Source organism: Suillus plorans (genome assembly GCF_016647745.1).
Source record: "Suillus plorans strain S12 chromosome Unknown HD556scaffold_1, whole genome shotgun sequence".
NCBI classification, from domain to species: Eukaryota; Fungi; Basidiomycota; class Agaricomycetes; order Boletales; family Suillaceae; genus Suillus; species Suillus plorans.
In genome coordinates, this window is record NW_024537385.1 from 1,915,595 (window position 1) to 1,940,499 (window position 24,905).

At 43.9% G+C, this 24,905-nt stretch overlaps 5 protein-coding genes across 5 annotated transcripts; 4 read left to right on the plus strand and 1 right to left on the minus strand.

Annotated features, from left to right (window-relative positions):
• The first annotated feature begins 492 nt into the window (after positions 1-492).
• Positions 493-2,234, plus strand: HD556DRAFT_44125 (glyceraldehyde-3-phosphate dehydrogenase). Its single transcript, XM_041310605.1, has 9 exons — positions 493-582; positions 640-659; positions 728-732; positions 794-863; positions 913-937; positions 995-1,162; positions 1,222-1,244; positions 1,295-1,660; positions 1,716-2,234. The coding sequence occupies exons 1-9, from the start codon at positions 580-582 to the stop codon at positions 2,044-2,046; spliced, it is 1,011 nt and encodes a 336-aa protein (XP_041168013.1). The 5' UTR covers positions 493-579; the 3' UTR covers positions 2,047-2,234.
• A 960-nt stretch (positions 2,235-3,194) lies between these two features.
• HD556DRAFT_44345 (uncharacterized protein) lies at positions 3,195-4,374 on the minus strand. Its single transcript, XM_041310617.1, has 2 exons — positions 3,848-4,374; positions 3,195-3,798 (listed from the first exon to the last, which is right to left on the minus strand). Exons 1-2 carry the CDS (start codon positions 4,001-4,003, stop codon positions 3,250-3,252), a joined length of 705 nt encoding a protein of 234 aa, XP_041168014.1. The 5' UTR covers positions 4,004-4,374; the 3' UTR covers positions 3,195-3,249.
• A 1,672-nt stretch (positions 4,375-6,046) lies between these two features.
• On the plus strand, positions 6,047-6,541 carry HD556DRAFT_1319598 (uncharacterized protein). Its single transcript, XM_041301288.1, has one exon. It carries the CDS (start codon positions 6,285-6,287, stop codon positions 6,495-6,497), a length of 213 nt encoding a protein of 70 aa, XP_041168015.1. The 5' UTR covers positions 6,047-6,284; the 3' UTR covers positions 6,498-6,541.
• Positions 6,542-8,362: 1,821 nt separating this feature from the next.
• Positions 8,363-10,852, plus strand: HD556DRAFT_1223296 (amino acid transporter; the record flags this gene model as incomplete). The annotated part of the gene is made up of 14 exons (XM_041296878.1): positions 8,363-8,462; positions 8,685-8,787; positions 8,838-9,034; positions 9,094-9,165; positions 9,226-9,302; positions 9,351-9,387; positions 9,445-9,572; positions 9,673-9,718; positions 9,775-9,921; positions 9,973-10,043; positions 10,106-10,115; positions 10,176-10,604; positions 10,659-10,718; positions 10,770-10,852. 14 exons carry the CDS (start codon positions 8,363-8,365, stop codon positions 10,850-10,852), a joined length of 1,560 nt encoding a protein of 519 aa, XP_041168016.1.
• A 7,912-nt stretch (positions 10,853-18,764) lies between these two features.
• On the plus strand, positions 18,765-19,099 carry HD556DRAFT_1436089 (uncharacterized protein; the record flags this gene model as incomplete). The annotated part of the gene is made up of 2 exons (XM_041305512.1): positions 18,765-18,992; positions 19,049-19,099. The coding sequence occupies 2 exons, from the start codon at positions 18,765-18,767 to the stop codon at positions 19,097-19,099; spliced, it is 279 nt and encodes a 92-aa protein (XP_041168017.1).
• Positions 19,100-24,905: the final 5,806 nt, after the last annotated feature.

Here is a 24,905-nt window from a genome sequence, read left to right on the forward strand (position 1 = left end):
AGCGTTTGTCTGCGCCCAGAACCTCACCAGGGAGATCGGATGAACACACCGGATACTGCGCATGTGCCTTGAATCAAAAACTGCCTAGAAGCATCGAGAAATTATTAGGAAAGCGAGAACGAGAGCGAGAACGAACTAGACCTCTTGAAGAAAAAGGCTGGACAGATGCTGATGGTGCGATGCTGATGGTACGATACTGCTAGTTCACAAATCCGAGCCGAACGATGTCCGATAAACAATTTGGGTGGTCACTGACCTATAATCGATTTGAGAGCCCCACTCATTTTGTCCAAACCAGAGCACGTTGCTTAATTTTGCTGTCCTTGGCTGGCAACGGTGCTGAGAGAAGGACGGAGATACTTACTAACATACCTACACTAGTACTTGCTGTGCGAACAGTGATTAGCAATCGCAAGAAACGGAGTGGTCTTCGGGGGTTCGCCGCCAGTTGACGTTATCGCATCAGTACTGATTAGATCGACCCACCCAAATATTGATTCTAGTATAAAAGGTTCATCTCACCTCCCATATCCGCATTTCTCCACTTCACCCCATCACTACAATATTCTCTCAACCAACATGGTGAGTACATCTTCATCCAACAAGCACACGGTCGGTCGCTAATGACATCGCACGCAGGTCAGAGTCGGCATCAATGGGTATGTTTTCATTATCGGTCGAGGCGCTCATCGTTAATCGGATGCTTGTCTCTTTTGTTGCTGTATAGTTTCGGTGAGTATATGCTCTTGATTCTGTACAAGCGAATGCATCTGACACGATATCTCACGTTTAGGTCGTATTGGCCGCATCGTCATGCGTAATGCCCTCGAAAACCAGGACATCGAGGTCGTCGCCATCAATGAGTGGGTTCACCTCCTATTTTCCAAAATTATATCTGATATACATTTATAGTCCTTTCATTGAATTGGACTACATGGTCAGTAGATGAGCTATCGACATGTACCGAGTTCGATCTAATCGGTGGGAAATGTAGGTTTACATGTTCAAGTACGACACCGTCCACGGTCGCTTCAAGGGCGACGTCCACACCGCGGACGGAAAGCTCTACATCAACAACAAGCCTATCCACGTTTTCGGTGAGCGGGATCCGAGCAACATCAAGTGGGGTTCGGTCGGCGCTGATTACGTCGTCGAGTCCACTGTGAGTTTCTCAATCAATGCTGCCCTCGAGTTGAAAGCTGATTGGAACTACGTGACCAGGGTGTCTTCACCACTATCGACAAGTAAGGATTCCTGATTAGGGATCGAGTGCTTTTGATGAGATTACTCCCAGGGCCTCTGCTCACTTGAAGGGTGGCGCAAAGAAGGTCATCATCTCCGCCCCTTCAGCTGACGCACCTATGTTTGTCTGCGGTGTCAACCTCGACGCTTACGACTCCAAGTACACCGTGATCTCTAACGCATCTTGCACAACCAACTGTCTTGCACCCCTCGCCAAGGTGATCGACGACAACTTCGGCATCGAGGAGGGTCTCATGTCAACCATCCACGCGACGACAGCCACTCAGAAGACTGTCGACGGTCCTTCCAACAAGGACTGGCGCGGTGGCCGTGCTGTCAACAACAACATTATCCCGTCCTCCACGGGTGCTGCCAAGGCAGTCGGCAAGGTCATTCCTTCCCTGAACGGCAAGCTCACGTATGTGATATCGAAGTTTACCCATAACATCAACATGCTAAGCACCTTCTTGTAGTGGTCTTGCATTCCGTGTCCCGACTTTGGATGTATCTGTCGTCGACCTCGTCGTGCGCCTCAAGAAGCCTGTCACCTATGATGACATCAAGAAGGCAGTGAAGGCCGCCGCTGACGGCCCTCTGAATGGCGTGCTCGCCTACACCGACGACAGCGTCGTCTCGACGGACTTCCTCGGTCACCCCGCATCGAGCATCTTCGATGCCAGTGCTGGTATCATGCTCAACTCGCAGTTCGTGAAGTTGATCTCATGGTACGACAACGAGTGGGGCTACTCGAAGCGTGTGTGTGACTTGCTTGTATATGCTGCCAAGAAGGACGGGGTCAACTAAAGGGAATGTGAATACCGGTAGTTTGAGGTCTTACCATACAAAACAAATGTTGTATTTCTTTATGGACATAGTGACGCCTTTGATCATAGATCCGCTTATCGCTCTGACGAGTCTTCTCATGTTTGATGGTTATGTGAGGTGTAAATGATTGACCTTTGGAAACCGTACTCAATAACAGTTCGTTTCGCCAGTCTATTCGCTGTTTGAACGACAAGCGAAGAAAATTGATAATGTCAAGTTGTCAGAGAGTAGACGAACCGAGTGTGATCGTGTACTGAGTGCAAGCAAAAAAAAATACTATTGAATGGAACGAAGATGGACATCAGAAGCTCTCACTCGCCAAGAATCCAAAGTTCATCGTCTTGCCGCTCCGCCGGCGCTGACATTGTCGATCGATGCACTGAGTGATCGCGCGCGTGCATGAGATCTGAGACTTTGCGGCAATCTACCATCAGACAACATTTGCCGAATCACAATAAGTAGACCGATCAACGCCTCTAGTAGAATCCGATATGTTCCCCGTGCATCGATGATGACCACCGTCTCCCAACAGAAACAAGAGCAGTCATTCCGGTTCTATCAAATAGCAAGCTTTGGCGCATGGCCATAACATCAACGCCATAGGTCGTTCAACCAAAGTTAACGCCGGCGATCGCGGCGTCTACGTACTTACCAAGGAGTATGCCGGCCAGGAACTACACGTGTTCGGAAAAGGCAATCAAGATACGATCGGCTGGTGCGTCATATATCGCAGCCTGGCTTCTGGATCTGAACTACCGCATATGACCGGTTGACCCTAGATGCGTGTGCGCGACAATGTTGCATTCTGGTTAGCAGCGATTATAACATAAGAATGTCTCATACCGTTCAAAACGTTTAGTAATAGAGTCCACGAGTCTGAAAAGCAAGAGTGGGATCCGTAAGTATGTAGTCAAACACCCGTAACACGTGCCTGAGCGCCAGGCAGGTGCACTGACTTGCTTTACATGGCGCTTGTTAGTAAAAGCATTGGTTTTCATCGTGTGATCCAGTTGCACATACCAGTCCTTTCCACACAATCGAGATTTATAAAAGTATGAATAAAAGGTCATGAAATACACATCATTATCGTACTGGTCGGAAAGCTGAAACATCAAAAAACTACAAATATGACATCGCGTCAAGGCTAGAGTCTGAATCATAACAAAGATATAAAAAAGATCACTAGAATACACCCGGAATGAGTCTGTAGCGCACCCTCTGAGACCACCGGACCCATTCCGCCCCAAAACGCTTGCGAAGCATCGCATCTTCGCTGATAGCCCGTGCGCAGCTTAGCACGCCGGTCAGTATGAGTTGGAGTGCCCATATTCCAAATATGGTACGCCCGATGTAAGTGGAGAGCCACCCTGATGATCGCATGAACGATCCGGGGCTCGCATAGATGAGTGAGATCCCGAATGAGGCGATCCAGCTGGCTACATAGCTAGGGTGGCGCACGATGTTGTATGGACCGGCGGTGACGAGGGAGTGGTCCTTGCGCAAGCTGAGCTGGTGAGTGAAATGGCGTCCCATGACATGAAAACACCATAGGCGTCCCATGCAACCCAAGAGGACGAGGATTGTTCCGAGTATGAAGTACGTGTTTGGTACCATATCCGGAAGCTGTCCGCTGTGAACTAGAATAGAGAGGATTCCAGATGAGACAGGCGATGGAAAATAAGCCGCGAGTATGACGGCTATCTCTGCAACACAGGGTATCAAGCCCGACAACTGTTATATGATATTCGTTAATGTGTCTAGACATTGAAAATTGACATACCCGTTGTAATATCGGGAAAATGGCCGGGCATATACGCTCGTAGAGTGGACCGCCGCTAATTGTTTCATCGTCATTGGGTGCTGGGTTCGGAGAAATATACGCATTATTGAATACAAGGACAGATGGCACAAGGAAGAGAAGTTTCATGAGAGTCATCGTGGAATCGTCACTGAAAGCTGTGGGTTTGATCAACTACTCACGCCCCTCTTATATGCGTGTGCTCGCACAAACGCGCACCCACATAGCTAGGGTTACCATGCTGGCGTTTGAAATTAAAGAAATCCGCAAAGGACAGCTACACGCGTGCGGTGCGAATAGCTAGGCTTCTCATGCTTCCGAGATTCGTCAAAGAAGAAGCCCATGGAATGCGGGCCGGGTGTTCAACACTGCGCCTCAAACTTGACAAAATGTCGTCTTCGGAAGGGGCAGTGGTAAACACGCTAGGGAAGGTTGAGTCACATTACGTTGTAGCCACTGAATCTAGCTTCCGAGTGGTTGGTGCTAGCATCGTGATAGGCCGCTGGATTTACGTTCACGATGATTGCCGGGCTGTTGAAACTAAAGGCTAGAATCAACGAGATAGTACATCAGTTCCCGGAATTCACGTTATCGTTCAACGTAGGGCATACCTCGCACAGTCCGACTCGACAGACTTTTGGATGGTGTCAGGATAGTTGGGTGGACGAAATATCAGATGGCCTGTGAAGGCAGTCAAAGCGAGGAATGGATCATTTTCCTATCAGCCTACCCAAAATGGATGATATACGTAAAACGCCACAGCGCCTGATCACTTTCACAAGTTTCATCAAGTGACAAGATGATGAGCTACACACAATGTTGTCATCGAACCCGACCTCGCCCTGCAGTGTGGCGACATGTGGATACCACGTGCACGGCCTTGGCAATTGAACTTAACTTACTCGTCTGAAACAAAAACGTTAGCAGCTACCGCACATGGACCTCCAGACGCCCACTGAACGTTCTGAACAGCGATTCCATTTTGTACACTGCAATGTACACATCTGCTTTCAGCGTTCTCTTCCACCCTTCCTCCGTTGACGTCCAAAATAGCTCATATTGTACAACCACTGCTACTAGTACACAGCATACTACATACTGCACTGGCGCTCGCAAATCCATACCCGGCCAAATTCCGATACAGCCATGTACGTACGGTTCGCCTAGCTTCACAGATCGACTCTTTCATGACCATGCGCGTGACAGGTGAATATTTGAATCACGGTGTTCCATTTGCTCCTTAAATCCCATTTGCAAAATGCCTTTCTGGATTCTGAATTCTGATCGGCGACAAACGAGCGAATGTACATGATGGGGTTGAACGTTGATGTTCGGATCGGTGGAGCCAAGCAGGGATACAGAACATACTTAATGGAAGAAACAAACTTCGCACACCGACTTTTTATGCCCTGACATCTTGCTGATAGGCATATGTCGGTAAGCACTCCTTTGTTACTCCCAAATAGTACATAAATGACATAGATAACGCTTCCCTGCAGGTATGTATTCGAGTCCCTTTCCACTTGCTTTCGGGGGATAATATCCTTGGATGACAAGTTACTAATGAATCTGCAACGATCTGATTGTTTCACTCGCCTTTGTAGTGTTTCCCTATCGCAGATCTCTCATCATCATGGAGCCACCGGAATCCAGAATTGTTGCTGAGTCCGCTCTGGAACATATTGAACTCAGCTTGCGAACCTTAACATGTTTATTTGCGTAGCGTACGGCCGCGCGACGGTGTAATCTCTCAGTTGAGACATTTGAAACACTGGGATACTAACGAATCCGCAACGATCTAATTGCTCCACCTAGTACTTCTATAGTGTTTCCCTATCACCGTCAATCACAGCTCTCTCGTAATAAAGCCACTGTGCAGACTTGCTTGCTGTGCTGGGTCCGCTCGGCGTGGAACATGTTAAAGTCAGGTTGCAAACATACATAACACGACGCCGACGCACCGCACAGTCCCAAAGACCAGTTTTATTTTCCTCCAACCCTACAAGGTGCTACAACTAAATCAAGGGACCTGTCTTGCAATACGTCAACTCGACTTGCGTAGCAGTGGAAATTTCAGATGTTATCCAACATGACATTATACATCTAGTAGTGGTCTGACACAATCCACGCGACGGTGTAATCTCTCAGTTGAGACAAGTGGGCAAAATTCTTGCAAACCTTCCACACCACAGCGCTCGCCGTCGACATGCTCACGTGTACACTCGTGAAGAAGTTAACATCGCTGTCGAGACTGCACAGGATCTTGAAGCATCTTTCGCATGGGCACCTCCGCTCTCGACTGAGCCTCGTGATGCAGATCATCTTTTGCTGGTCCAGAGAGAATCTCGCCTGATGACATTGCTGCTGAATTTTGTAGCTCTCGAGGAGTCGAAGAAGCCTGAAAAAGCTCGGGACATTAATGAAGTCAAATTGCTGGAAGAAAATGCTTTTGATTTTGCATAGTTCACAGATAGCCTATAGTTTTACCCCTTCCACTATATACATCCCTCAGCCTTGGGTGATGTATATGTCGTCCCGCTCGAATCCATATATATGGTTTCAGTGGCCCGTGTGCATTGCTAGGATAGCAGAGCGTTTAGTAAGAACGCATGTTAGTGCATGTACTTTTTGACTTCATCGAAAGACCACTGACCTGCTACCTGAATAAGATCTGGTGTCATGGTGTCATTCCCGTAATAGCGAGTGCTATGGCGCCTCCAGCTCTCACAGAATGACCTGACTCGGACATTGCCGTGCCGCGATGTTCAGTGACGTAACCGTCAGAGTAACGTATGAATTTGGCACTCATCAACCACAGAGCGGGACGGAAGACAAATGCGGTGTCTCGGCAGGTGAAATACCATTGCAGGCTGGCAGTAGTGGCAATGGATCAAATGCAATCACCGAATTTGACACGATGAGGATGGTCGTGTGAGTCCCCAAGTTGTCGCTCTTCTGGTCAGGCAGGGTGTAGGAGATGGAGTTAGCAGACTGCAGTGATGGTGAGGGCATCGTCCGTAGTGCTGTGCAGACATGAAGTTCTGCGCTTTGGTTGAGCTGGACTCGGAGTACCTGTAATGGACGTTGAATATTTGAATCGTGACTGTTTTCCTTATCAAGCAAGTCTTATTATTGACATCATGCTATGGCCTCGAGCTCGCTTTGTCAGAACTTACGCGTACGTGGCACCTTATCAAGCAGATAGCAGTACCAAATAAGTCATCGTGCTGTAAGTTAGTCTTCTGCTATGTCTCCTGGCGCTGAGCTGTTTCCTAAAGACTCGGAACGTCATTTGCATAGTTGATCTGTTGAAGCTACGGTAACTAATATATTGTCGATCAATAGATATTTGGACGCTAAATGTGCATGTGAGTACGTACTTGAGTACCATCACGATGGCATCACCAAGTCCGAATTCGGCGAACCCGGCTTTGAATTAGACTACAATGTAACAAATCCACTTCAAATTTTCGACTGTATATATTACGATTACTGCAAGGCTACCTTCCCGCATCTTCCTACTACTCTCACTGTCACCGTCTCGCGGCTTTTTCGAATCCTGGGACCTGAATGCTCTGAAGATACAATTAATGGGGTTAGAAACACTCAGAGCCGCATGTACGCCCATTACGGTACGCCATCGTGGTCTTGTGACGTTGCACTGATAACTCTAGCAGATCCTAAAGGCAATATTCTTCGTGGCGCATTTCGGCAATATGAGTCAGGCTCAAGAGAATAATAATGTAGTTCGGCTATAATCAGGGTTTGGTCTTCAAATGGGGGTGAGTTCAGCACGTTGGATTGTGGGGTTTAACTTTTGTTGGCTGACACACGTTGATGTAGCCAATGACTTTCCGATACATTGAGCCCACTGTCATTTCGCACCCTTGTGATATATATCTGCAGTGGCCAAATGACGGGCAAGTCCGTCAATCATGGCAAAAAAATATGTATCGTACTCCGTAGAACGAGACCTTCAGGTCTCGGATCCAAGAGACACCGTTACATCTCTGGAGCACGGGTACGGTTAACACCGCTCAGTTTCGAATGTCGGGCGCTGGCGCAGTTCAGTATACTACCTGCTTTCGATAACCACGAACGAGGCTCGAGTTTCCTATGTGGCTATATGTTTGCAGATCCCCAATAGGCGTCTTACCATTGCCTCCTCACTATCGTTCGTTTTTTTCTCTGCGCACGTTTGCTTGACTGCGGTATGATAAACCCAAATAACCCATACACTTCCACCATTTGCAAGGTGTGGGAACAAGAATTGTCTTCTGTTGCACTTGCTACGATATTGACGTATTTCTATTGAATAGGTTGTACCACTTCTCAATGAGCGTCCCACGGCGGAGGCACCCGTGGAGTGCATGAATATGATAAACAGTTCCCCGTCCAAAAGCCCAGGTGCCACGTCGCATTTTTGTTAGCACCTGGTACATAAATTTCTCCTTCGCATATGGGTCTACTGCCTCTTTCTCCCATTGTGCCCTCAAGATGAACTTCAAAGATCAAGTCAATGTGGACGCTGTCGCCCGGGATAGTCTGGAGAAGCTAGGCTACAAGCAGGAGATGACACGGGTTTGTGCTTGTGCTTGTTCCTGTTCGATAAATATGTGATGTTCGCGGTCGTTGCTAGTCTCGAGGACTAGTACAAATATTGTTCAGTGAGTAGAGCGTTCCTTTCACTGCGTCACAAAAATTGAATGCTTCCAAACAAGTGACGTTAGGTCAGTCTATCGGCTTGAGCGAAACTGCCCATTGAACTGTTGACTCAATGATTTGGTTAGCAATCATGGCAGTCCGTATGTCTGAGCAGCGATTTTGCTCAACGCCACGACTTACTCTCTGGTAGCATTCGGTCTTACATCACCTATAGCGACGTCGCTCATTGGAGGTGGTCCAGCAGTAATGATATGGGGGTAAATATACACTTTCCACCTTATCTAGAACACAATTTGACATATTGTAGTTGGATCCTGGTTTCAGTCCTGACCCAAACCCTTGCTCTTTCACTGGCGGAGATATGCTCTAAATATCCCACATCAGCAGGGACATACTACTGGTGTTATCGACTTGCGTCCCCCCGCACGCGACTCCTTTCCTCCTGGATCAATGGCTGGTTGACAGTCGTTGGTGGTTGGACGGTTGATTTGAGTGTCAAATTCGGTATTTGTCCCTATGCTTTGTCACTTCCGATTACCTATATCAGTAACGCATTTTCCCAGCAACTGCTCAACTTGTTGTTGCCGGAGCTGGAATATATTATTCTGAATGGGACGCGACAGCATTGCAAACATGTAAGGATCCATCTGTGTAGCAATATTTGCGCTTGCTGACCCCTTAATTCCCCGATGTAGACATGATTTTCCTCGGCGTGACTGCTATTGCTGGCATATTCTGCATATTCTTTAACAGGCTCCTACCAACCATCGATGTAGGTCCTTACCTGTTTATTGTTGCCAAGATACCCATAGCCTGCCAGATTATTTGTGCTTGCTGGACGGGTTTAGGCATCATCGGTACGTTTACCATGACTGTCCTTTGTCTGTTATCCTCCTAAATTTGGATGTTTGAAGTTATCTCGACATGCTTGTTAGCCAAGGCTGCAGTAGGCCGCCATCCAGCCTCTTTCGCGCTCGGGAACTTCGATCCCTCGTTTTCAGGATGGACGCCTGGGTGGTCGTTCTTCATCGGTACATTGCCGGTACGATTGCCATTACTTATCACAACTCGTACTCAATATTACCACAATATACCAAAACAGCCTGGTAAGATGTTGACGTTATCTATCACAGTGGGATCAGGAGCTGAATCATGTCTCAGCATACACATTCTCCAGTATAGGAATGAGTACGTCTCTAACAGCGGTGTTGCCCATATTCACTCGGCTGATATTCAAAAATCAGTCACAAATATGGCCGAAGAGGTTTATAACCCTTCTGAAATACTCCCGAAGGCCATCACCTGGTCGGTACCCATTGGCTCATTGACTGGCGTATTATTCCTTCTGCCAATCCTTTTCACACTCCCAGATGTCAACACATTGCTTCAAGGTTAGTTTCATGCCGAGGTAACTCGTGCTTCTCATGTGATATGCCATCTAGTTTCTTCCGGTCAACCGATTGGTGTCATGTTTACTTTGATCATGGGCTCCAGGGCTGGTGGTTTCGGGCTGGTGAGTTTCCATCGTGGCCTTTCGTGCGGCGCGCTGCATCTCTGATTTGGCGGGGTATCCAGTGGTTCATCAGTACGTTACAATTGGTCTCCGCTACTGATTAGCCTAGCTTTCTCATACCACCTTCCAAAGTATTCGGTATCGGTATGTTTTGTTCAATGTCCACGTCGTGTGCCGGTTCTCGTGCAACTTGGGCGTTCGCACGTGACAAAGCCATTCCATTTCATCGGCGGTTCTCCAAAATCGACCCTTCCCTTGGAGATGTCCCTGTGAACGCGTATGCACTCTCCACTGCGATCCAAGTTCTCCTTGGACTCGTCTACCTCGGTTCCTCAGCTGCATTCAACGCTTTTGCAGGAGTCGCTGTCATGTGTCATGGAGCATCTTACGCGATGCCCATTGCCATCTCGCTGATGGACGCCCGGCGAGACATGCATGATGCCCCATTCAACCTTGGTGGCTTCGGTACTATCATCAATGCAGTCGCAGTGCTGTGGATCATGTTTGTCACCGTGCTATTCTCGATGCCTGCTGTCATCCCAGTAACGAGGTGGTCGATGAGTGAGTGGTTTTTGCTCACATGGATGGGTTGAGGCACTGAATGTGTGCGGGTAGATTATGCTTCGGTAGTGTTTGGGGGGTTCGGGGTGATCAGTGCAGCGTGGTATATGATCAGTACGTTGTTTGCTTGTTGTTCGGGAACTTCATGGGATTAATGTGATTCAGACGGTCAGTTTTACTATAGAGGACCTCCAATCCAGGAAGATTCAACTAGCTCGTCCGGATCCTCGGACTCTGCTTTGCATTGAAATAATTCTCCGCGACAATCGTGGTGAAGATACTATCATCAAACGATGGTGGTCAAGATCAAGGTGTCAGCGCATGGTAGCTCTCGCCTTTCGGTCTCTCATGCATATGATTGTGATTATTATAGCAGTTAAGCCATTGTGTAGAGTCTGTAGACACGATATTGTGTTAGACTAGACTAGATGTCGCATGGTGGTGAAAACCCCGTTTTTCCAAAGTCAAAGCCTAGTACCACTCCAAGGGTGATTTTGTGGTTGCAAGTGCATTTGATCTAATGTCAGCAACACCTTGAGCTAGACCAGATAATTCTGGCGAAGCTCCAGAAGGAAATGGATAGTTTTGTAGTGATATAACAGATAAGATAGAAGGCAGGGAACTAAAGTGCCAAGAGACACATCCCGATCATCAGGAAAAACCTCCTAAGTGAATTAGAAGAAATTAGAACTAATTAGCACTAATGCTCCATAATTATGTCTAAATTAGCCAAATTCAAGTTTCAGCAGGTCTAGCTCAGTTATTTTACCCCCTGATAAAAAGATGAGAATTTGAAGTTATTCAAAAAATCTGAGAGTTATTGCTATTGTGTTTGATCCAACTGAATCAGACAGTGTTACATAAAAAGACCAATCTTTGATTAAAAATGACCAATGAATCCATTCAGAAGTGAATCCTCAAGGTACATTTATCTGCATTTTGTCAGTTCTAACATCCCCCCTGAGCTCAATAAAATGACACATTTCTTTTTCATGTTGCAACATGCTCATGGATGGTTTCTCAGACTTTGATCTTCCTTATTTCTAGTTCAGGGGTTATCAAAGTCAAAATCTGATTCTCCAGGACTGAGCAGGTCAAAAACATGTATCACTCAGCATATTTCAAGCATGCACAGTCCAAAAGAAACAGTCTTTAACTCCATTGTAACAACCACTTGGTTAAGATTGGTTATGATGAGTGTTTGAGACAATCATCCATGAGCAAATGTTCAAGGTATATTTCAATGACAAAAAAATGTAATTATATAGGTTTCAAACCTGCTTAGTCTAGGATCAGATTTTGAATCTATTGCGGCAATAACATGGCTAAGACATTTTTTGGAGAAAATGATTCATGAAGAAATGTCAGGGTATGAATTCATAGAATAAAATAATATCATCAGCAGATTTCAAACCTGCACAGTCCAAGAGAAACAGATTTTGACTCTGGTGATCACTTAATAATTTCATCTTTAGCAGGTTTTGAACCCACACAGACAGATTTAGATTCTGTCATATTGACTGCTTAGCTAAGACTAGTTGAATGCACTTCCGATGAATCCATTCAAATGTGAATCCTCAAGGTATAATTTTAGCCTTGATAGATTTGTATTTTTCCTCATTCCCTAGGTCACTAGGATCAAACTTGAAAGTTTGATGTGTAATCTGCTCTTCTTCTTCTTCTTCAACCAAGTCAAGGCCTTTAGAAAGAATTAGATTGTTCTTATACATATCCTTCTGATTTTGCATTGAGACTTTGGTCATATATTGAACTCTGTCAAAAAATACTCACATTCACCTCTGGTGAGTTTTGTTTAGCAAAAAAGGATGCATGAAACCAACAGCAATGTTAATCAAGCTTGAGATCATTGGTGTTTGCTTGCTATACATTCATGTGGAAATGTGAAGGTGTGATTTCATACAATACAATACAAATAAAAATATTATCATTGGTAGGTTTCAAACCTACACAGTTATGGTTTGAGAGAAACAGATTTTGACTCTGGTGACAACTCGACTAAGACTAATGAAGATCAATATTTGAGATGCTGTCTATGAGCAGATATTCAAGACATGTTCTGATAGAAAAAAATGTATCACTCGACAGGTTTCAAACCTGCAGACTTCAATGGAAACAGATTTTGAATCTATTGCAGCAATGACATGGCTAACATCAGTCGAGTTGAGTTATTGAGAAAACCATTCATGAGACAATGTCAAGATATGTTTTCATAGAAAATAAAAAAAATTATCATTGGCAGGTTTCAAACCTGCACATTCCAAGAGAAACAGATTTTGACTCTGGCGATCACTTGACCATTTCATCTTTAGGCAGGTTTTGAACCCACACAGACAGATTTAGATTCTGTTGTATCAACTGCTTGACTAAGACCAGTGAGATGCACTTCCAATAAATTCATTCAGAAGTGAATTCTCAAGGCAGTTCTTTCAATAGTATGGTCACCATGATTGATTCTTTTATTCTACTCTTATTGCAAAAGACATCAGACTTCTTCTGGAGCTCTTGACTTCAAGACCTGTTTATCTAGCAATTGTCATGAAAAAGTGCTGATGGCAGACCACCATGGTGGGCCCATGATGTTTGTGATGTCTTGGTATTAACTACTGGGTCATGAGTGACAACCGACAATGGAAGGATCACATATGATTGGACTCAAGAAGGATGTTGAAAATTAGTGTTGGAACTGACAAAATGCAGATAAATGTACCTTGAGGATTCACTTCTGAATGGGTTCATTTGGAGCACATCTAACTGGTCTTAGCCAAGCAGTTGATACAACAGAATCTAAATCTGTCTGCATGGGTTCAAAACCTGCTAAAGATGAAATTATCAAGTGATCATCAGAGTCAAAATCTGTTTCTCTTGGACTGCGCAGGTTTGAAACCTACCAGTGATAACATTTTATTTTATGAAATCACACCTTGATATTTCCTCATGAATGATATATGGTTTCTTTCTTTTTCTTTTTCCTGTTAGAACATACCTTGACATTGACCCATGTGTATTTTGACATTGTGGCTCGCGCTCCCAAACATCTGCTTTATATGGTGTTTGTGGATGCACTTGTCTGTGTCCAAGAACATCTCTGGGCTCCGCATCCTGAGCACAAATGCCTCAAATCATGCTTTGAGGTTGTATAGCTTTCATCCTGCTGCCATGCAGTACAAATGTGTTTTCTATCTTTGATCTACGAGGCTTTGTTGATGCCCTCTGAGAAAACTTCATGCTGTCCAAAAGCACTCACTGCTTAAGAGGGTCAGGAAAGTGATGCCAGCGGTGTGATCGTAGTGCTGACCAAAACTGAATGTGCATCTCAACACAGTCCTCGGGCCAATCATGAACACAGACAGATTTCTTCAAAGGTCTTGACTTGGTTGAAGAAGAAGAAGAGCAGATTACACATCAAACTTTCAAGTTTGATCCTAATGATGAGGAAGAATACATATCTGTCAAGGCTGAGATTCAAGGCAAAGATTCAAAAGAACCATCTGGCCACTATTCGCTTATGTATAAGGTTGAGGTGCACTGTATTTGAGACCTGCTCTCTTCTCGCTTCTTGAAAGTGTTGTATTGCAGTCTGTATTCAATTCATCTGTTCAGCTGAGGGAAAACATTGCGAGTGACAGGGAACGGTACACCTGCCTTGCAGATTCACTTTTGAATGTTTCCTTTAAGCATGCATTCAAATGGTATTAGTCAAGCAGTTGCTACAACAGAATCCAAATCTGTTTCAAATCTGCATGTGTGGGCTCAAAACCCGCTAAAGATGAAATTCCCAGTGATTATCAGAGTCAAAATCTGTTTCTCTCGGACCATGCAGGTTTCAAACCTGCCAATGATAAAATTCATTTTTTTCTATGAAAACACACCTTGACATATGCTCATGGTCTGTTTGCTTACAAGCTCATCAGAGTTGTGTTTAGCCAAGTGGTCGTCCTGACAGAATAAAAATCTGTTTCTATTGGAGTGCAACAGGTTTGAAACCTGTCGAATGTTGCAGCAAGCAAATAGGGACAGTTAGACATTTTGGAGTATTCATGAAAGTGATGTTATTCGTGTCAGTTTTGTCTTTTTCAATGCAACCCAGGTGTGACTGCTTTGTACTAGTTTTGCAGCAGAATGTAGCGAGAATGCTTCTGTTGCATCTATACATTGTGGTCTGTAGCTGGGAGTATCCTTCAGCATGACATATAAATAAAATGATGAAAATATACCAGCAGTATTGGATTGGACAACAGATGGACATGTAATGTAGGGCGTGCACAGAAATGCAGTGCTTGGTATGGGACAGGGTGTGATTTCATAAAATAAAAATGTCATCATTGGCAGGTTTCAAACCTGCGCAGTCCAAGAGAAACAGATTTTGACTCTGATGATCACTTGCAATTTCATCTTTGACAGGTTTTGAACCTGTTGCAGACAGATTTGGATTCTGTCATATCAACTGCTTGGCTAAGACCAGTTAGATGCACTCTCATTGAATCCATTCAGAAGTAAACCCTCAAGGTACAAATGATTTATCCTGCATTTTGTCAGTTCTAACATTAATTTCTAACATCACCCTTGAGCTCAACCATATGCGATCCTTCCATTGTCAGTTGTCACTCATGACCCAGTTGCTAATCCCAAGACATCACAAACATCATTGGCCCAGGAGAAGTCTGATGTCTTTTGCGATAAGAGTAGAATAAAAGAATCAATCGCGGTGACCATATTATTGAAAGAACTGACAAAATGCAGATAAATATGCCTTGAGGATTCACTTGTGCTTGGGTCCATTGGAGGTGCATCTAACTGTTCTTAGCCAAGCAGTTAATATGACAGAATCTAAATCTGTCTGCGTGGGTTCAAAACCCGCCAAAGATGAAATTATCAAGTGATTGCCAGAGTTAAAATCTGTTTCTCTTGGACCGTGCAGGTTTGAAACCTGCCAGTTGCAACATTTGTTTTCTATAAAAACACACCTTGAAATATGCTCATGGTCGGTTCGCTTGCAAGATGATCAAAGTTGTCTTTAGCCAAGTGGTTGTTGCAACAGAATCAAAATCTGTTTCTATTGGAATGCAACAGGTTTAAAACCTGTTGAATGTCACATTTTTTCTATGAGAACATGCCTTGAATGTTGGCTCATAGACGGTATCTCAGACATTGATCTTCATTGGTCTTAGTCAAGTTGTCGCCAGAGTTAAAATCTGTGTCTCTTGAACTTTGCAGATTTGAAACCTGCCGATGATGATATTTTTATTCTATGAAATTAAACCCTGATATTTCCTCGTGAATAGTTTTCTTCAAAACCCATCATAAATGCTCTTTTCCACATCATTGCCACAATAGATTCAAAATATGTTTCAATCAAAGCCTACATGTTTGCAATCAGTCAAATGATGCATTTCTCAGATTTTGAATCTGTTATGGCAATAACATGACTAAGACCATTTAAGATGAGTTTTTGAGAAAACTCTATGTCAAGGTGTGATTTCATAGGATAAAAATATTATCATTAGCAGGTTTCAAACCTGCATAGTTCAAAGAGAAACAGATTTTGACTCTGGCGACGACTCAGCTAAGACTGATGAAGATAAGTGTCTGAGATACTGTCTATCATTCAATATTCAAGGCATTTTTTTATAGAAAAAAAAGTGATGTTTCACTGGTTTCGAACCTGTTGCACTCCAATAGAAACAGATTTTGATTCTGTTATGACAACCACTTGGCTAAACACTAGTCTCAGCGGCTTTAAAGCAAACCAACCATGAGCATATGTCAAGGTGTGTTTTCATAGAAAATGGATTTTATCATTGGCAGGTTTGAAACCTGCATGGTCCAAGAGAAACAGATTTTAACTCTGGTGATCATGAACCCATTCAGAAGTGAGTCCTCAAGGCACATTTATCTGCATTTTGTCAGTTCTTTCAATAGCATGGTCACCGTTGATTCTTGTATACTGCTTTTATTGCACAAGACACAGACTTCTGCTGGGGCTCTTAACTTCAAGACCTGTTTACCTAACAATTTCCTTGAAAAAGTGCTGATGGCAGACCATCACGGTGGGCTCATGAGTGAAAACTGACAATACAAAGATCGCACAGTTAAATCCAAGGTGGATGTTAGAAATTGATGTCTGCGCCTAAGCAAATGTTGCAATTGGCAGGTTTGAGCAGGATAAAATAAATAAATGATGATCATGCTATTGACAGAACTGACAAAATGCAGATAAATGTGCCTTGAGGATTTGCTTCTGAATGTATTTATTGGGAGTGCATCTAACTGGTCTCAGCCAAGCGGTTAATACAGCAGAATCTAAATCTGTCTATGTGGGTTCAAAACCTGCTGAAGGTGAATTTGCCAAGTGATCACCAGAGTCAAAATCTGTTTCTCTTAGACTGCGCAGGTTTGAAACCTGCCAGTGATACAATCATTTTCTATGAAAGCACACCTTGTAATCTGCTCATGGTCGGTTTGCTTGCAAGCTGATCACAGTTGTGTTTAGCCAAGCAGCTGTTATCGCAGAATAAAAATCTGTTTCCATTGGAGTGCAACAAGTTTGAAACTTGTGGGATGTCACATTTTTTCTATAAGAACATGTCTTGAATATTTGCTCATACACAGCATCTCAGACATCAATTTTCATTGGTCTTGGTCAAGTTGTTGCCAGATTCAAAATCTGTTTCTCTTGAACTGCGCAGGTTTCAAACCTGCCATCAAGAACATTTTTGTTCTATGAAATCATAACTCAACATTCCCTCATAGATATATTTCTCACAAACTAATCTTCATTGGTCTTGGTTGTGTTACTCCCAAAATGGATTCAAAATCTGATTCTCCTGGATTGAGCAGATTCAAAACATCACTCTCTGATCCAAAGCATGATCCTAGCCTTTAACATTAGATGGATCTGCTTCCAGAGCAGGAAAAGGAAGGATCCATAGCACAAGAGGGAGGACCTGAGATCAGACTCACATTTCACTTCACTTCCCATGCTATGAGTCATAGTTAGTAGAGTCGCTTTTGCATGGTTGTACTGTGTGCAATTGATCCTTCTTGTTCATTTGGAATGATTGTTTGGCTTGAGGCTTGACCACTGCCATTTATTCTACTTTTATTGTAAAAGACATCTTGGGATTAACAACCGGGTCACGAGTGACAACTGACAATGGAAGGATCGCATATGGTTGAGCTCAAGGGTGATGTTAGAAATTAATGTTAGAACTGACAAAATGCAGGATAAATTATTTGTACCTTGAGGATTCACTTCTGAATGGATTCAATGAGAGTGCATCTAACTGGTCTTAGCCAAGCAGTTGATATGACAGAATCCAAATCTGTCTGCAACAGGTTCAAAACCTGTCAAAGATGAAATTGCAAGTGATCATCAGAGTCAAAATCTGTTTCTCTTGGACTGCGCAGGTTTGAAACCTGCCAATGATAACACTTTTATTTTATGAAATCACATCCTGTCCCATACCAAGCACTGCATTTCTGTGCACGCCCTACATTATATGTCCATCTGAGCAGTCACACCTGGGTTGCATTGAAAAAGATAAAACAGTTTGACATGAATGACATCACTTTGATGAATACTCCAAAATGTCTAACTGTCCCTATGTGCTTGCACTTGGGACTTGGATCTCTGAGAATCTATATCTATACACTGCAAAATATTTTGCAAGCAGGTTTTGAACCTGCATGGTTTAAAAGAAACAGATGATGTTGACTCTGTTGCAACATCTACTTGGCTAAGACCAGTGATATGAAGCTCTCAGGAAAGTACACATGGGTCGATGTCAAGGTGTGTTCTGATAGGGAAAAAAACAAACATATATCAATCATGAGGAAATGTCAAGGTGCGATTTCATGGAATAAAAATGTTATCATTGGCAGGTTTTAAACCCGCACATTCCAGTAGAAACAGATTTTGACTCTGGTGATCACTTGACAATTTGATCTTTGGTAGGTTTTGAACCCACGCAGACAGATTTAGATTCTGTCATATCGACTGCTTGGCTAAGACCAGTGAGATGCACTTCCAATAAACTCATTCAGACGTGAATCCTCAAGGCACGTTCATCTGCATTTTGTCAGTTCTTTCGATAGCATGGTCACTGTTGATTCTTTTATCCTTGATGCAAAGTTCAATATATGACCAAAGTCTTGATGCAAACTCGGAATGATGAGTACAAGAGCAATTTAATTCTCTCCAAAGGTCTTGACTTTGTTGAAGAAGAAGAGCAGATTACACATCAAACTTTCAAGTTTGATCCTAATGACCTGGGGAATGAGGAAGAATACACATCTGTCAAGGCTGAGATTCAAGGCAAAGATTTAAAAGAGCCATCTGGCCACTATTTGCTTATGTGTAAGGTTGAGGTGCACTGTATTTGAGACCTGCTCTTCTCTCGCTTTTTGAAAGTGTTGTATTGCAGTCTGTTTTCAATTCATCTGTTCAGCTGAGGGAATACATTGCGAGTGACTGAACCAGATGCTTAGTCAAGCCTGGTTAGGCGCGCGATGATGTGCAGAGTGCGGTTAAGTGGAAGTGCCACTATGCGTTAGCGCGCGCTAAGCAGATGTGAGGCGCGCATGCAGGTGGTTGGAGCACAGCGACTCTAGATGAGTTGAATGGGGACCTAATAGGGGCTAAAAAGTGTGTACCACAAGGGACTACTTCAAAGGTAAACCTATAGGGAGAGGTATACAGTATGAGGGAAGTAATGTAGTAGTAGTTCCAAGTATAGTCAACTCATACTGTCTAGTGCGCAGGAAAGTGCGTGTTCAGGTTTGCACAGAAGTTGATTGTTGGACAAATGATGAACAAGGATAGGGAAACTGATAGTGCTCTATACTCCTTGATGCATATATCAAAATAGGCTCATTCCTGCCCAGTGCGGTTCTGAGTGTCACAGCAAGATGATGGTGGTTAATTTGTCAAGAGAGAAAAACATACATGAACTATGTAAGTAATGTTAAGCGCTAAAGCGAACTGAGAAGCAAAGCGAGTGCGTGATAATATGTAATATAAGTGTCCATGACATAGCATCATGGATTGTGTGCACATGGCACCAGCAATACTGTCAGAATTCACAGAAATAGAATAGAAATATGCACTGATGAACTGAATGGACATGGAATGGATGGACAAAGGACGAGCATGACTCTTTTATGACAGTCACATGGCTAAACACAACTTTGATCAGCTTGCAAGCAAAGCGACCATGAGCAAATTTCAAGGTGTGTTTTCATAGAAAAAAAAATGAATTTTATCATTGGCAGGTTTCAAACCTGCGCAGTCTAAGAGAAACAGATTTTGACTCTGGTGATCACTTGACAATTTAATCTTTAGCAGGTTTTGAACCCACACGCACAGATTTAGATTCTGTTGTATTAACTGCTTGGCTAAGACTAGTTGAATGCACTTCCAATGAACTCATTCAAAAGTGAATCCTCAAGGCACAATCTCAGCCTTGATATATTTGTATTTTTCCTCATTCCTCAGGTCATTAGGATGAAACTTGCAAGTTTGATGTGTAATCTACTCTTCTTCTTCTTCTTCAACAGAGTCAAGACCTTTAGAAAGAATTAAATTGTTCTTATGCTTATCCTTCTGAGTTTGCATCGAGATTTTGGTCATATATTGAACTCTGTGTCAAAAATACTCGCATTCACCTAGCAAAAAAGGATGCATGACACCAACAGCAATGTCAATCAAGCTTGAGATCATCAGTGTTTGCTTGCTATACATTCGTGTGGAGATGTGAAGGTGTGATTTCATTATTCATACAATAAAAATAAAAATGTTATTGTCAAGGTGTGTTTTTATGGAAAATAAAATTCATCGTCGGCAGGTTTCAAACCTGCCCATTGCAAGAGAAACAGATTTTGACTCTGGTGATCACTTGACAATTTGATCTTTAGCAGGTTTTGAACCCACACAGACAGATTTAGATTCTGTTGTATCGACTGCTTGGCTAAGACCAGTGAGATTCACTTCCAATAAACTCATTCTTTACAACTGGGTCATGAGTGACAACCAACAATGGAAGGATCACATATGATTGGACTTGAGGAGGATGTTGGAAATTAATATCAGAACTGACAAAATGCAGATAAATGTACCTTGAGTATTCACTTCTGAATGGGCACATTTGGAGTGCATCTAACTGGTCTTAGCCAAGCAGTTGATACGACAGAATCCAAATCTGTCTGCATGGGTTCAAAACCTGCTAAAGATGAAATTGCAAGTGATTATCAGAGTCAAAATCTGTTTCTCTTGGACTGTGCAGGTTTGAAACCCGCCAATGATAAGATTCTTTTTTTTTTATGAAACCACACCTTGACATATGCTCATGGTCGGTGTAAAGAGTTGATTCTGTGTAGGCGCTACAAATGTTGTTGACTTAGAACTCAATGTGCAAGTGTGATGTTTGTCCCAAATAGACTGCCTATAGAATTATCTCTTGATATAAAATGCAAGGGATATCTTGTTAAGATCAAAGATGAAAGAAGGAAAAGTCACCCAAGGTGCATTCAAAGTTCCCAAGATGTGTCTGAAGTAACAAAGCACTTGTCTGATGCGAGCGAAGGTGGTCCAAAGTCAAGAAACAAAGGTCCAAGGTTGCATGAAGTGTCCAAAGAGCTTCCAATGAAACAGCAAGGTTTCCAAGAGAGAATACGGTGGGTGTGTCAAAGTATGTCAAAGTATAAGACTTGCAGAAGTACTGAAGTACAACTAAGCAAAGCCTATTGAAAGAACTAAGAAATAGCGAGATGCGAAATGGCAGTGGTCAAGCCAAACAATCGTTCCGAATGAACAAAAGATTGATCATGCAAAGTATGACTATCCGAAGTGACTCTACTAACTATGACTCGTAGCAAGGGAAGTGAAGTGAAGTGAAGTGCGAGTAGCTAGCGAGCCAGATTATATCCTACAGCGTGAAAGTCTGGAACCTGTGTAGGCAAAAGTAGTAGCGAGATAAGCTATCCAAAATGTAATAAGACTCGAGGCAAGCCGCTGCAGAGATATGCATGTAATAGTGCATGAGGCGCGCAGCTATACATATTAATCAAGCTTTTCAATGGGCCGACGACATATGTGTTTAGCCAAGTGGTCATTTTATGAACTTCAATGTCTGAGATGCTGTCTATGAGCAAATGTTCAAGACATATTCTTGTAAGGCTGATGTTTGAGTTTGAAGGGGAAAGTGAACAAAGATGAGTTTTTGGATAAAAAAAATGAGCACAAATATTACGACAAGGATGAGCCATTTTGAGACTGATACGTTTGAGACTGTCTGGCATTCTTGGAGCGGGGTTCTGGGTATATGATTCGCTGCTAATACAAAAGTACATGAGCTGTATATCAGTGCGCAATGGCAAGGGTCTTTGGTTAGTTTCACTAAAACGATTAGGATGCAACAGATGCAGAAGGGAGTGGCATTAAGCCTATGATGTTTGTGATGCCTTGATATTAATGACTGGGCCCATGAGTGACAATTAACAGTGGAAGGATCATATGGATCAGCCTAAGTGGAATTTCATGGCTAGGCTAAAGATGGTGATGTACAAATGTAAGTATCAGGCCCAGACATCAAATTCTAACTCATCCAACTAGGCCTGATCCTTGCATTTGTACATCACCACCTTTGGCTCAGCCATGAGATTCCACCTCATCGCACTAGGCAAGTAAATCAATTTCTGACATCACACTTAGGCCCAACCATGTAATCATGCATGGTTCAGCAAGTACAACCCTATAACATGGAATATGAAGCTATGATCTTATTTCCAATAGACAGCATCTCAGACATTGAAGTTCAAAAAACGACCACTTGGCTAAACACAACTCTGATGAGCTTGTAAGCAAACCGACCATGAGCATATGTCAAGGTGTGGTTTCATAAAAAAAAAGAATCTTATCATTGGCGGGTTTCAAACCTGCACAGTCCAAGAGAAACAGATTTTGACTCTGATAATCACTAGCAATTTCATCTTTAGCAGGTTTTGAACCCACACAGACAGATTTGAAACAGATTTGGATTCTGTTGTAGCAACTGTTTGACTAACACCAGTTAGATGCATGTTTAAAGAAAACATTCAAGAGTGAATCTGCAAGGCAAGTGTACCATTCCCTGTCACTCGCAATGTTTTCCCTCAGCTGAACAGATGAATTGAGTACAGAGTGCAATACAACATTTTCAAAAAGCGAGAGAAGATGTCATATCCCGCATTCCGGACCAACATCTGACGACGTTCCCACGCCTCATCCGGACCTCCGGACCTCCTGTCCATGTCTCCAGACCCAATCCTCTATCCGTCCAGATCCCTGTACTCCTGCATCTGATATCCGGATGCCAGATCTGATATCCACATCTCCGGATCTCCGGATCCGACCTATCTGTCATGTCCGAACCCAAACCTTAAATCAGCGCCCATCCCCTTATGGTAATCACCTGTCTCCGGACTTCCGAACATCCGGATCCGACCCACGTCTATCTTCCTTGCGTTCCGGACCCAGACCTATCACGCATTCATCTCCGGACATCCGGATCCGACCCGCGTCTATCTTCCGTGCCTTATCCCTTTGTATGTTCCTTCTTGAGTTAGACTTCCTCATTTTCCGTACCTCATTTCATCTCCGAGTTCATTTCCTATGATCCGTCTTATTTTCTAATACATTTCCACATGCTCGTACATAGCCTTACCCCTCTGCTTACTGATCTGCACAGACTTGCCTCTAGTATATAAACCCCAGTAGATACTCCTGTATTTCCTCAGTCTGAATATCATACACATATTAGTCCTCGCACTAGTCTTCACACTGAGTCCTCGTAACAGTTCTATTCCTCCGACTCAGTAATCATCCATCTCAGGCCTAGGGAGGAATTCCCTAGGCCGGAGCTCCGCTCCTCCGCTCCTCCGCTCCTCCGCTCCTCCGCTCCTCCGATCCTCCGCTCCTCCGATCCTCCACTCATCCACTCATCCACTCATCCACTCATCCGATCCTCCATTCCTCCGAGTTTCCGGAAGTTCCTCCGGAACTTTCCCGCGGTCCTCCGGACCTATTCTGCTTCGGACTTTGTCCTTGCAGCCTTTCCTCTGTTTCCTTCTACTCAGGACTCGTCCTGAGTAGCCATTATACATATCCCCGTCAGGACGAAACTCCATCATAATTTCCGGAAGTTCCTCCGGAACTTTCCCGCACTCATCCGGAAGTTTCTCGCACTCGTCCGGAAAGTCCTTCCGAAGTTTCCCACGCTTCTCCGGAGGTCCTTCGGACTTCACTGGACTTTCTCCGGACTTCATTCTGAAGTTAAGGGCACATACTCGGGTAAGGGGCGCAGCGCACGAGCTGAAGCCAAGCCCCTTGGAATCAGTCCTACCCTTTGTGCACGGTCTTAACAGTATATTCAGACTCACACCTTACCGAGTATACTGAATCCTTAGATCATACCTGAAATCGGATCCGACTCCGTCCATTGGAAACTGTGTATTCCTCCTCCGAACCTTCCATTCCCTGCCTCCTATTTCCGACCCAAACTCCGGATTTTCCGGAGCTCATTCTCCATTCCCTGCATCTGTAAACATCCGCCGGAATGCTCAATTTCCACCCTTCATGCTCTGCTGTCATTTCCACTTCAGTATCATGACACTCCGGTCCTGAAACCAAACAGGATTGTCACCTCCGTGGCAGAACAAATAGGCTTTCGGACTTGATGTCCTGTAATTCCCTGATCCAATCCTATCTTTCCGACGCCCCACAGTTCCCTGTAACTCCGATGTTTTCCGTTTCCGAACTATTTCCTGAACTGGCAAAGTCAACTCCGGAATGTCCCAAACATTCAACTCATTTGGATTCTCCTCGTACCACCTAGAATATACTTGCTCACCCACCATGATCCGTTGATCAATAGGGTATTTTGCAGACCTCCTTTCCGATTGGTACTACAGGAAATGCCTTAGACCTCCGACGTCAAATCCGCTTTTTTGCGGAACCCCTATCTTCGGACTAGCCATGTTTTCCTTCCACTGGTTGATTTCCAGTCCGCCTCCATGTTGGATGGCACCTCCTCCGGTCAAAGTCCGGACCCCTATCTACCATTCCTATCCGCAACCTGATTAGCATTCACCTTGTATTGGTCTCCACTACCCTCCTTGTAGAGGAACTCCGTCTTTCATGATGATTTTCCTGCCAAGTGTTCGGGTTTTGATTCCTCTGACAAAGGCCCGCTCAGGTTCCTGCCTCCGAATCCGGATGGCACTCTTTCCTCCGCTCTAGCCCCTATT